General features: G+C 21.5%; 2 protein-coding genes across 2 annotated transcripts; one reads left to right on the forward strand and one right to left on the reverse strand.

Moving 5' to 3' along the window:
• Window positions 1-484: 484 nt before the first annotated feature.
• On the reverse strand, window positions 485-1,063 carry PY17X_0831200 (conserved protein, unknown function; the record flags this gene model as incomplete). The annotated part of the gene is made up of 1 exon (XM_725765.1): window positions 485-1,063. The coding sequence occupies one exon, from the start codon at window positions 1,061-1,063 to the stop codon at window positions 485-487; it is 579 nt and encodes a 192-aa protein (XP_730858.1).
• Window positions 1,064-8,348: 7,285 nt separating this feature from the next.
• Window positions 8,349-12,703, forward strand: PY17X_0831300 (zinc finger protein, putative; the record flags this gene model as incomplete). Its single annotated transcript, XM_022955781.1, has 5 exons — window positions 8,349-8,350; window positions 8,494-8,608; window positions 8,730-8,859; window positions 8,956-9,498; window positions 9,753-12,703. Coding segments are annotated over 5 exons (3,741 nt in total).
• Window positions 12,704-13,225: the final 522 nt, after the last annotated feature.

Raw genomic sequence — 13,225 nt, forward strand, 5'->3', positions numbered from 1 at the left:
GAAATATTTTCTTTCCCTATTCATGCATGGATAGTTATTAAAGACTGATGCTTAATTGGTAGAAATATTTTTAAGCAGAGTAAACAAAAAAATGTAAAAAAGTTTAAAAAAATTGTAAAAAAAGTGTGAATACATGCATGGTTACATTTGTTTCTATTAGATTATATACATATATGTTTGTCCACGGGGAAAATAAAAAAAAAAGGATTATAATACAAGTGGGTTATTCTATATTAATTATTTGCGTATTTTTTTCATGTATTTTAAAAATAGACCTTTTGCAAGTTTGTTGCTTGGTGGGACTTTTCCAACGTTTTTTTATTAAAAAAATTATTTTTATTTTTTATCTTTTATTTTTTTTTATCTTACACGGACTGGCGTATTATTGGTTCAACCATTTGGCCAATTTTCTGCCCATCTTAAGATGTAAATAAGTTAGTGAAATTATTTTTTATGACCAAATTTAATATATATTCTCAATTTTTTAGTGATCAGCCTTGACCATTTCAAGGAGCTTACTTCGTCTTTCGAATAAAGCTTTGGCAATATTATCTTCAGTATTTTGTTTAATCATAGAATTTTTGATATTATTAGCTTGTTGTAGTTTTAATGCTTTTCTACAATTACTAAAATTCATAAAACTGTGTAAACATTTATTTTCTCTATCTGTTTGATTTAAAGTATAATTATTTTTTAAGCATCTAAAATAAATTGAACCTACAAGTTTACAAGGATTATCAATAGTTGTGCTTGAATTCCATAAGTCGATATATTGATCACATTTATATTCCTTAGCATCAATAGATAAAGTATCTTCTAATTCTGGTTTACCATTAACCATGTCATACCACATCATTTTATCTTTCATATCTATATTTCTATTTATTGACAAACCAACAAAATTATAATTATCAAAAAGCTTTTTTAATGAATAATTTAATTCCATATTTAATCGTCTTTTTATAAACCAATTTTTTAGTTCATTTTCTATTGATTTAATTTCACTTTTTATTTTAAACTCCTCCACATTTTCCTCTCTAAACTCTTCGATATCGATACTCATTTTGAGCTCTCCAAAATGTGTATATGATCAATTTGTGTTATGTATATGTATGTATATATATGTATGTATGTGTATGTATCAATTTGTGTTATGTATGTATATGTGTGTGCAGAAAATTTGAAATATGATCTTTTGATGTATTTCGTTCAAATTAGTTAAATGAACATAAAAATGTCATAATAATTATGAATATATGACATAATAATTGTAAATATATGACATAATAATTGTAAATATATGACATAATAATTATAAATATGTGACATAATAATTATAAATGTACGTACGTAATAACTATAAATATATGTAATACATAATTATAAATATATGAGTACATAAAGTATGCATATGGGAAAAAAGAACAATATACCTTTGTTTGAAAAAAATATTAAATTTAATTTAACGAAATAATAAAATGTGAACAAATTAAAAAATAAAAAGGTACAATATTGTGAAGAAATAATTTTTCTAAAACATATGCATATATATGTAATGCGAAAAAAAATATATTTATCTTAAAACATTAAGCCTTGTATTTTTTTTGTTATTTAAACACATTTACACAATTTGATATTTTTATATATTACCCTTTTTTATTAGAGAAAGTTGTACTGAAAAAAAATGCATATGCTTATGAGATTTATCAACCATTTTATTTCACAAAAATTATTTATATATAATATTCTATCAATTATTTTGTAATTTTTTTTTTTATTTCACAAAAATTATTTATATATAATATTCTATCAATTATTTTGTAATTTTTTTTTTTTTTTTTTTTTTTTTTATAAACCAGTTCCTACAAATATAGCTATAAGTGTGTTTAAATAGTTGGTCTCTACAAATTTTATAATACTTTAAAAAAAATATATGATCATAAAAATGTTATAAAATAGTAGTTTAATAATTAGTTGGTAGTTTTAAATTATTCACGAATATTATAATATAAGGAGAACGTGAGCATACATAAGCAAAGGGAGAAACACCTTGCCAGTTTCCTAAGATCAAACAAATTATCAAATGAACAAATAAATAAATATATTATATATATATATATATGTATATGCATGTGTATATTATAACAAGATTGTGTTTTATTTTTATATCACCGTAATTTTGAAATTAGAAAAAAGTTTAATGACTTTTAATTTATAGTAAAAAGAAAAACAAGTACCAAACGGTGTGTAACTTCCCCCCCCCAAAAAATAAAATAATAATAACTTCTTCTGAATAGTATATTATTACTATTACTACTATTACTACTATTATTACTACTATTACTATTACTACTACTATTACTACTATTACTACTACAATTATCAATAGTAGTAATGGTTTTTTTTCATAACCCTATAATATACATTTCAAAATAAAAAGCCAAATGCATACGAATAAAATATAAAAGGAAAAATATTTAATTTGCTTATGCATTTATTTCTTTAAAGGTTATTTGAAATACAAATGTAAAACGGATTAAATAAAGTTCAATTTTTTTATTATTAATATAAGCAATAATATTTTTTATTTTTTTTGAATATAAAATGAGTACTTTTATAGGATATACCTATGAAAAATGTCGTAATAAAAAAAAGACGATAAATTTCATAGTGTACGTATTTAATGCACTATTTTATATTTTACATGTTTTTTACTGGTATTCCAATTTTTATCCTTTTTATTTATTTATTTTTATTACTAATGGGTTTTAATATTATTTTGTTTTCAATTTTACCAAAATAGGTTGTGTCTTTTTGGCCAAAAGATCAGTGTACTTAATTGTAAAATGTACTTTTATAAAAATAGTAAAAATAAATCAATGAATAAAATAAAAAGAGTAACTAAATGTGTGAATAACTAAGTGTGAATAACTAAGTGTGAATAACTAAGTGTGAATAACTAAGTGTGAAAAACTAAATGTGGAAAACTAAATGCGTGAATAACATATAGTGCCTTATCTTCGGTATATTATTAAAAAATAATGTGTATGTACATCCTTTTTAAATAGAAAAAATATATATATAGACCTATAAAAAATATAATTTTTATCGTAACATCAAAAATTAAGTATTATTATTTAAAAAAAAAAAATTATAAAATCTGAAAATAAAATACGTACACCAAAAAAGCGCAGATAGAAGAATGAAAAATGTATACACATGAATAGTACATACTATATATTTTTTTTTTTTTTTTTTTTTAAATATGATATATAATTTCTACTTAATATATTTTTATATCTTCATGTTCATCCCTCTATATTTACACACATGTCGTGTTAGCCATTTTTTAAGCCTAATTTTAATTATAAAAAAAAATAAAAAAAATAATAAAATAAAATATGGAATACTAACAAAAATAACAATAATAATAATTAATAAACATACGTTATTTAGCTTATCAAACAATTTTTGTAAAATTTATCTGTTTTTTTAAAATTTCCATAAATATACATATCTACAAAATTTCAAAACTATATATGATAAAGGTCTTGATTTTTATAATAATCAAATTATGACACATTTATATATATAAATATATATATATATTTAAATTTTATATTTTCTTATTAATTTAACACTGGTATAGAACAAGAAGTATCATCCCCATATATTACCATATCTGCATATCTATTTATTTCACTTAAATATTACATAATATATATATATTTATTTATTACACTTTGCATAGCGAGCATACAGTGAAAATACAAATCATTGTCAGGTTCCTTTATCAATAAATTTGGGCATTCACCTTTTTTGAACCTTTTATTTTATAACCCACCTTACATTCCTTTTTTTCAAGTAGCTTATATTAATCCGCTAATAAACGTACAAAAAAAAATAATTGTGTTGTATTAGTATATATACATATAGAAAGAGAGAGAGAAAGAGAGAGAGAACGATCATCCTCCCCCATATTTTTGATACATACATTTTAAACAGTTTCTTATTTATTTGCGCCTATATGTATCCTCGATTTCTTTGGTATAGTATTTTTCCATTACACCTTATGTGATTTCATGTGATTCTTATGTACAGTCATATACATCTTTCTCTACACATGTAAAGAGAAGAAGATAACATATGAATATAATATCCATGTATGAGCATAATTTAATGTACATACAAATATTGCGTGAATATGCATTATATATATATATATATATGTATGTAGAAAATATAAATGCATAAAAGAGTTCATATGTATACATGTGATTATATTGATATTAACATAAAGACAACTCTTCTTTTTATGTACCGATATTTTACTACCAGTAATTCTTAATTATTATTTAAATACTTGCTACACTAATTTTTTAATGGTTCATATATACATACATGTTGATATAAATTTTGAACGATATCGTATTTACTGCGAAAGTGTCTATATGCGTATAGTTATAAATAGAGTTTTGTATATATACTTATGTTTGATTTATAACATATATATATTTAAGCCTTCATTTTAAAGTTTTAATATATTTTTATGCACCTATACAATATTCTTTATATATATTTTACTAAGATATTATTTTTTATAATTAGAAATATTGCACCTATACATGTATAAGAATGCATTATTCTATTGTACCCATACAATAAATCTTAGATATATGCATTTATAGATACACATATATGTTTTCACATGCATATGCATATACATATACATATACATATACATATATATGGTATCAATACACAATATATGGATATATACAGTAATATCCAAATTATATTTATATGGAAATAAATTGTATACTTTATGATCTCATCGTATTTTTTTTTTAATTTATGTCTAAGTTAAATTTTTTTAACCCTTATAGCGTATTTTGAAGAATTTTTCCTATATATTTATTAATATAATTTTTTTGCGCAAGAAAATTATACAAATAAATAAATATATGCATGGATACACCTCGGATATGCAACGACCGTTTTATAAATGCATATTATGTAGAGAAATAGAAAATATATGTAATAATCTTTTAAAATAATAAATATATATATATATATATTTTTTTTTTAATTCTTTTCAATTATATTTTAAATATACTTTTTCAATTTATTTCTTATATATAATCCAGTAATAAGAAGATACCAAAAAAGTATATTATTATATTATTATTTTTTTTTAATCGTTACACATGTATATACATATATATAGACAGTGTATTTTATACAAATATATGAGTTCGCACAAAAGCAGAACTATATATGTGTGCGTTTATCTAGTGGTATTGCCCATTTTGTTATAATTTTATACATTTATGTACAATTATTAAAAAGGTTGCATAAAATTGTGAACTACTTTGAAGTATTTTTTATTGTGTTTTTTAGAGCTTAAATATATGTACAAGTATTATTTTCTGAACTTTTATGAATAATTTATGCATTTATTTTGTAATATTAATTTATTTCTTAATATATATAATAGTACGAAATCGAAAAGTCATAACATTTTAAATAATATATATATTCATTTTTATATTTTTTCTAATGTGCATTAAACGCTTTATTGAATAAATAGCCATATAAGTAAATTTTACTTTATGTATATTTCACAAATAAAGTTTAAACAATACATACGTTTTTTGTGGTAATATTTTAATGAAACGTTGTTTTGTTTTAATAACCAGTTGTTCTATAACTTCCTATATTGTATATTTTGTGCGTTTATATGAATATATCATATATATATATGTGTGTGCAATTTGTAAGTGTACATAATTTTAGAAAGCTAGCTATTTAGAGGGAAAAAATATATGAACGTACATAAAAAAAATATTCTTTCCCGTTATATTATAAAGGAATAGTACATAATTAATATATATGCATATATAAACGCACACAGTAAAATATATTTATTGTATATACATAGGGGTACACTATATAAGAAGAGTATCAACATAAAATAAGAAACCTATTTATTAAATGCATAATAATTGTGTTTTATGAAGAATATTTCATATGGTATGAGATAGTTATATCTATATATGAATAAATACAATACATTACATAAACAAACATATGCATACATACGTATGCCATACATATACATATATTTTTTCCTTCGTGCATAATTTGTTTTGTTTTTATATTCTATACACATTCTTAAATATCTGAGTTTTTTAATTAAGTTTTTCTTTCCTATATATGGAAAAATTAAAAAACTACTAAAAATAAGCACAAATGCACTAAATGTATATATATATATATATTATATATATATTATTGCAAATGTGCATGTACGTACATATATATTCATATAACTAGCTAACAAAATAGTAGTATTAGCTATTTTTGTATGAGCATACATGTAATATTGCATTTGTTTTCCTATATATTTTTTTTTTTTCTTCTATCGTTTCTATATTTCAAGGAATAGCCGTTGTGCTACATAGAATGCTTGTATTATGTACATATTTACGTACATCCCATTAAATATTATTATGTGTACATTTTTCATAATTATTATATATTTTTCATATATACAAGAATATCATTTTTTTATAAAATTATATTTTTATCATAGGAAGTAATACTTTTATCGTAATAATTGAAATTTATAATTTCCGGTCCTTTTTTTAAATACTTTATATAACTTTTTATGTATTTTTTAAAATAACTTTATTTACATTTTATATGTTTATGTTATTTTTAATTTTTAATAATATTTGAACATCAGCAAATATCAAGTAGTGTAAATACATGCTTACACGTACATATATTTGTTTAAATGCTTTATATAATATTTTATGTATATCTATATATATATATATATATATATATTATATATATCAGTTAATTGATAGCTTACCCCTTACTACCACACATTCCCTCAAAATATATCGAAACTCTACACTGCTTTTCTATAAGTTATTATAATAATTTTTTGTTATATTACATTTCTATGTATTATTATTATTATTATGCTTTATTGATACATTTATTTCTTCATACATTGTTAAGTTATATCCTTGTAGGCTCCCATTCCTGCATTTTATTATACACTATAAATAACATATCCCCCAATTAAATTTATTTGATGATTACGAGTTTTCATGTATATTTACATTTTATATTAATTTATAACATACTTTAAATTAAGTTTTTCAATTACTGTAATATATATATAGAGAGAGAGATATATATGTGTACATGTTTTTTGTAGCATATGTTATTTTTTTGAAGTTTTTAATAAAATACATAATAAGTATGCATAATTCCTTTTCATATTTTGTTTAATTCATAAATGCATGTCCGATAAGGTGATATACATTTTATGTTAAATAAATTGTTAAGATTATAAAAATCTACCAATCTCAAAAATAGTAATAAATATAAATAGTAGTTAAAACCCCAAGCAAATATCAATTTCCACAATATCAGAAAGAAATAGAAATATAATAAATATGTAAAAAAAACAAAGAAACAAAACATACAATATAGATACGTTCAAATAATTACAGTACAACAAGTTGTATGTGTATATGTTTTCGTATTTTTTGCTCAATACGCAAAAGCAAGATATGAAATATATCCAGCATCAAATATATATATATATATATATATAGCATGGGTTTAAGTAGACAAATAAATTTATAAATGTTATGTTTTATTATTTTGCTTAAATAATACATATCATTTTTTTTAGATTTATTTCATTATTTTTCTTTACATTCGTTTTTTTATACCAATTAAATTTCCAATCTTTAATTTATTCGCAGTTTATATTTTATACTTCCTATATATTTTACCACAACCTGTATATTATATCTATGCATGTGTATTTTTTTTTATGTTGAAATTTTTATCTTTATAAATTATAATTTTTGTTTTTAAAATCATATTTTTAATGTCTTTTAAATATATATACATATATATATATTATATCAGATCTAAATATTCAGTTTATTTTAATTTTTATGTATGTTTTTACCAATTAAATCCTGTATTTTTTTTTTTTTTTTTTTTGCATTAAAAAATTAAATTAATTCATTCTATTATCTATATAATATCTATATTTATATGTAAATGTGTATATTATACTTTTATGTGACTAAATATATGTATATGCAGTTTTATATATATAGTAGTTTAGTATTTACTAAAATATCCGCAATAAATTAGGTATTCATTATATCATATTTGTGTGTGTACTTATTATTGTGTGTGTTTTTGGGAAGAGCTTAGAATAAATCGTTTAAATAAATTAATATATCAAACCATTGGAAGTACGTTCAATAATATTTTTAATCAAAAAATATTTATATATTCCGGAAAAAATGTAAGTCTACAAAATTTTTAGCTTTTAATGAATATAGACTCTTTACATAGTGGATCATATAGATGTAGATCTGAGGATATAATTTAATCTTATTCAGTGAATAAATATGCATATATTATTTATTTGTTTAATTAATTTTGTAGGTTATATAAAACACAGCTTTGCTCTTTTTACGCAAAAGGAATTTGCGCTCGTGGTAACAAATGTAGTTGGGCTCATGGCGAGTTAGATGTTAGACCGATGCCTAAATTTTACAAAGTAAGTTTTTTTACTACGTTTATTATGATATATATTTTTTTATTTTAACTTAAATTTTTATAAATATGAATGTATCCATATTTATGTTTTTGATTTTTTTTTTATATTTTCTCATTACCAGACTCGAATGTGCTATACATTTTTATCGGGAAGTTATTGTGAAGCATCTAAATGTACATTTGCTCATACAGAAGAAGAATTAAGAGGTTCTGGAAAAGCCCTGAGATTGTGTACAAAATATTTTTTAGATGGTTAGCAATAAAAAAAAAAAAAAAAAAAAAAAAAAAAATATTTTATAGTACTAAAGTGGCATATTATATCTCTTTTTCATTTCTTTATTTTCTCAGGCTATTGTAGTAAGGCAGATAAATGCCCTATGGCACATAGCATAAATCAGTTGGACCCATCTGTAAAATTTTCGTCAACAGAACTTATGAGTAGAGTATATAATAATGAAGATCTTGAAAACTATAAAAATAGAATGGATATAAATAATAACGAAAATAAGCAAACAGATGAAGTAAAAGGTAATCATGAGGATTATAATGATAATATGAATAATGGTGACAATGAAAAGGATAATAATGAAAATAATTCTAAAAATAATAACGGCAATAAAAATGGACAAAGAGATAATAGTAGAAATAACAAGATTAATAAAAACAATCAAAATAACGAATATGAATTGCGTAAAGGTTTAGGAGATAGTGAAGATGATGGGAATAAAGAAAAAGATAAATATAATATGAATCGTTTTCGTAATAATGAAAATATGAAGGACTCAAAAAAATCTCCTTTTAACTTTTATCGGAATAATGAGAGAAAAACATACAAAGAATATTTGCTTGATACAAATCAGGTGAATGGCTGCATTGGAAACATAGATAAAGGTACTGACAATTTAAACGAAAATATGTGAAATGTTTTATTCATTCTTGTCTTTGGAAATGCTATAACAAGTTTTATATTATTTTAACATGAGCTAATAAATGAGCACACTTTTGTGAGATCATCGTCGTAGTTTTTTTCAATTAAAAATATATATTTTTTTTTATTATTTTTTTTTATTATTTTTTTTTATTATTTTTTTTTATTATTTTTATTTTTTTTTTTTATTTTTTTTTTTTACCTTGTCCCTTTGCAGATGAAGACATATTGTATAACGACCTTTTGATGAATGGGGATTATATGAGAAGAAAAAATTCCACAAAAGAAAATTTGATAAACAATAAATTTGAGAACATAACATCGAATGGATATCATTATAATTACGATGGAATAATGGATGAAAGAGAAATTTCAAATGGGAAAATATACAAATATAAGAATGTAAATAATGGAGAAAATACAGATATTTTTAGCAATAATTATGGAAATATGAAAAATTATAATATGGGAAATAAAACAATGTTACTAAATGAATATTATAAAAATAATTTTGCATTAGAACATAATACACAAAATGATGAAAATAGTAGAGGAAATAATAATAGTAATATGAATGGTGTATATGAGGATATTAATAATTTTGATAGGATGTCTATTTTACGAAAAATGGATAAACAAAGTTTATTATTAAATATGAATTATGATATAAACTTTAATTCACCAAAAAATGGTTATAATGATAAGAATGAGATAAATATGAATGATTCAAAAAATTGTTCAAATTATTTTAATGAAAATGGGATACATAAAAGAAAAGAAAACGACGAAAATGTTGAGAATATAGAAAATTTCAAAAATATGGCGATGGGATATAATTATAAAAATAGATCTAGAACAGACCGATATGGTAATAATATGACAAGCCTTAATTTAATGAACAAAATAAATGATTCCGTTGATGTTTCTGATATGAATAAAGTTGGGCTTGATGAAAAAAATGAAAAGAATATAAATGAAATGCATCAAATGAACATGAATTTAGAAAACTTGATATATAATATGAACAACATAAATTTATGTGATGGAAATAAAAATGAAAAGGAATCTAAAAATAGAATTTTAATGCAAGCATTTATGAAATCAAGTAATGATAATAGTAGTATCAAAATTCCATCTGAAAAAAATGTTCAAAATGGAAATGAAGAAATAAAACGAAATGATGAAAATAAAATAAATCATGAATCTTTTGAATATTATACAAATAATGTTGATTATCAATTTAAAAAAATTATTATGGATAATGAATTTTTATTAGACAATAATAATGGAAGTAATGGAACTAACAAATATAATGAATTTAATGACCAGTTTATAATTCCTAAAAGTTCAAACAATAATAATAATAATAATAATGAACATATCATGAGCAACTATACAGTATTGAGTTCAAATGATTTATGTAATAGTATGAATTCGATGACAAATTTTAGTAATGTAAATAGTATTAGCAATGTAAATAGCATTAGCAATGTGAATAGTATTAGCAATATGAGTAATGGTTATTGTAATGTAGATGATATAGGTAAGAAAGGAAATATGAATGGAGTTAAAGTAAATTATTATAATAATTATGATAATTATAAAAAGAATGGAATTAATAATATGAACAATGGAATAATAAAAGATAATGGTAATTGTAATGTAGAATATGAAAATAGAAAAACGAATTCGAGTGCCAAATTAAATGATTTAAAAGATATACGAAATGATGAAATAAATAATTTTATTAATGAAGCTGTAATGGATAAAAGTTATATAGAAAAAGAAATAATTTCTTCAAGTGAAAAAGTTGGACAAGGAGGAGAAAGATTTGATGAAGGTTACAGTTCATTATCATCTGATATATCTTCTTCTAATGATTATGATTTAAAAAAAGGAAATAAAAAAATGAAAAAAAATATGATTTTAAATAAAAAAGGAAATAACATAAAGAAAGATATATTAAATGAAGAACATGAAATAAATGAAAATTTATCTGATGAAAGTACTATATTATTAAATGGGAAAGGAAATGATAAAATGAATGAAAATCGCATGAACAGTCATCATGATATGAGAAATAATGACAATATTTTAAACATTTCAGAATATAAATGGAATATGTGCATGTTTAATGAAAACAATGGAAATTGTATGAACAGAAATAACAATAATAATAATAATAGTCGAAATTATGACTATATAAAAAACAAGTTTGGTAATATAAATGAGAATAGTATGAAATATGAAGATATTAACAAATTTTTATTAGGAAATAATAACAATGTTTCGAGCTATGATTTTGAAAAAATATTTTCAAATAAAAAAAAAATCGGAGAAAATATGAACAGTCAGGTGGAAACTGACACAAACAGCATGAACGATTTAATAGATTACCAAAATAGAAGAAATATTATGAACAAAAATAAAAATGGATATAATGAAAATGGAAATTTATTAAGTATTTTCCAAAATGGTTATGGCAATATTAATACTAATAATATTAGTGAGTCAAATAGAGAAATAAAAAATAGCAATATGATTAGTAGTGTAAATAATAATATGAACGGACAGGTATTTAGCTATAATTATTTTAACAAAAATAATATGAACAATGTTAAAAATGGTTGTGTTAATAATAAAGACAATGATGATATAATTAATAATAATCATTTTTTTACAAATGTAGAAAATAATATAACAAATGGTATGTTAAATGACTCATTAAATGGTGCTGATCAAAATTATTATATAAATGAACATAAAAAAAATGATTTATCTCAGATTTCTAAAAATAGCTATTCCAATTATTTTTTAGATAGTAGTGAAAATAATTCAAGTATGGCTAATTTAAATTTTTATGAAATGGCATATAAGACTAATGGCGGTTTTTCAAATTATGGACATGGTAATAATAACGTAAATAACGTAAATAACGTAAATAACGGAAATAGCGTAAATAGCGTAAATAATGAACATACCAAAATCGATATATTAAGTACAAAAAAAAATAGCCAATCTACTAACATTGATGATAATAATGATAATTTATCTTTAAATAATAAGAATGGAAAAAATGTTTTAAATAATTGCACACCCCTTACTTACAATTTCAACGGATTGTATGAATGTCTCAACAAAAATGATAAAATTAAAACAACCGAATAATTTCAAACTCTCTATATTTAAATTAGTATATATCTAATATATGTATATACAACATGCAAATATATCCATATTATATTTACGATAAACTATTTCAAATATTGTTATTAAATAAATAGTAATAAGCAAAATTTCCCTTTAGCTTTTCCTTCGTTCATTATTCTTTTTTCTTTTCTGCACACATTTTAAAACGGTACATAGAATAAATTATTTAGGATCAACAAATTTGATACAGAGCCTTAAACTCTATTATTATATAAGACGTGTAATAGCCCCACACATATGCCCATACAATAATATTATTAACATAAATATGAACCTTTTATTTTATATATGATAGTATTGCTGCTTTATACATACATACATACATACACACACACACACACACACACACTTTTTTTGACAAATTAATAATTTATTTTTTAATAATATGCTATACATATGTATATACACAATTTATGGATTTTTATTTTTTTTTTGTTCCGTCTATTTATTTTTGTTTATTTTTATAAAGGAATTGACATT

Source organism: Plasmodium yoelii (assembly GCF_900002385.2).
Source record: "Plasmodium yoelii strain 17X genome assembly, chromosome: 8".
NCBI lineage: Eukaryota > Apicomplexa > Aconoidasida > Haemosporida > Plasmodiidae > Plasmodium > Plasmodium yoelii.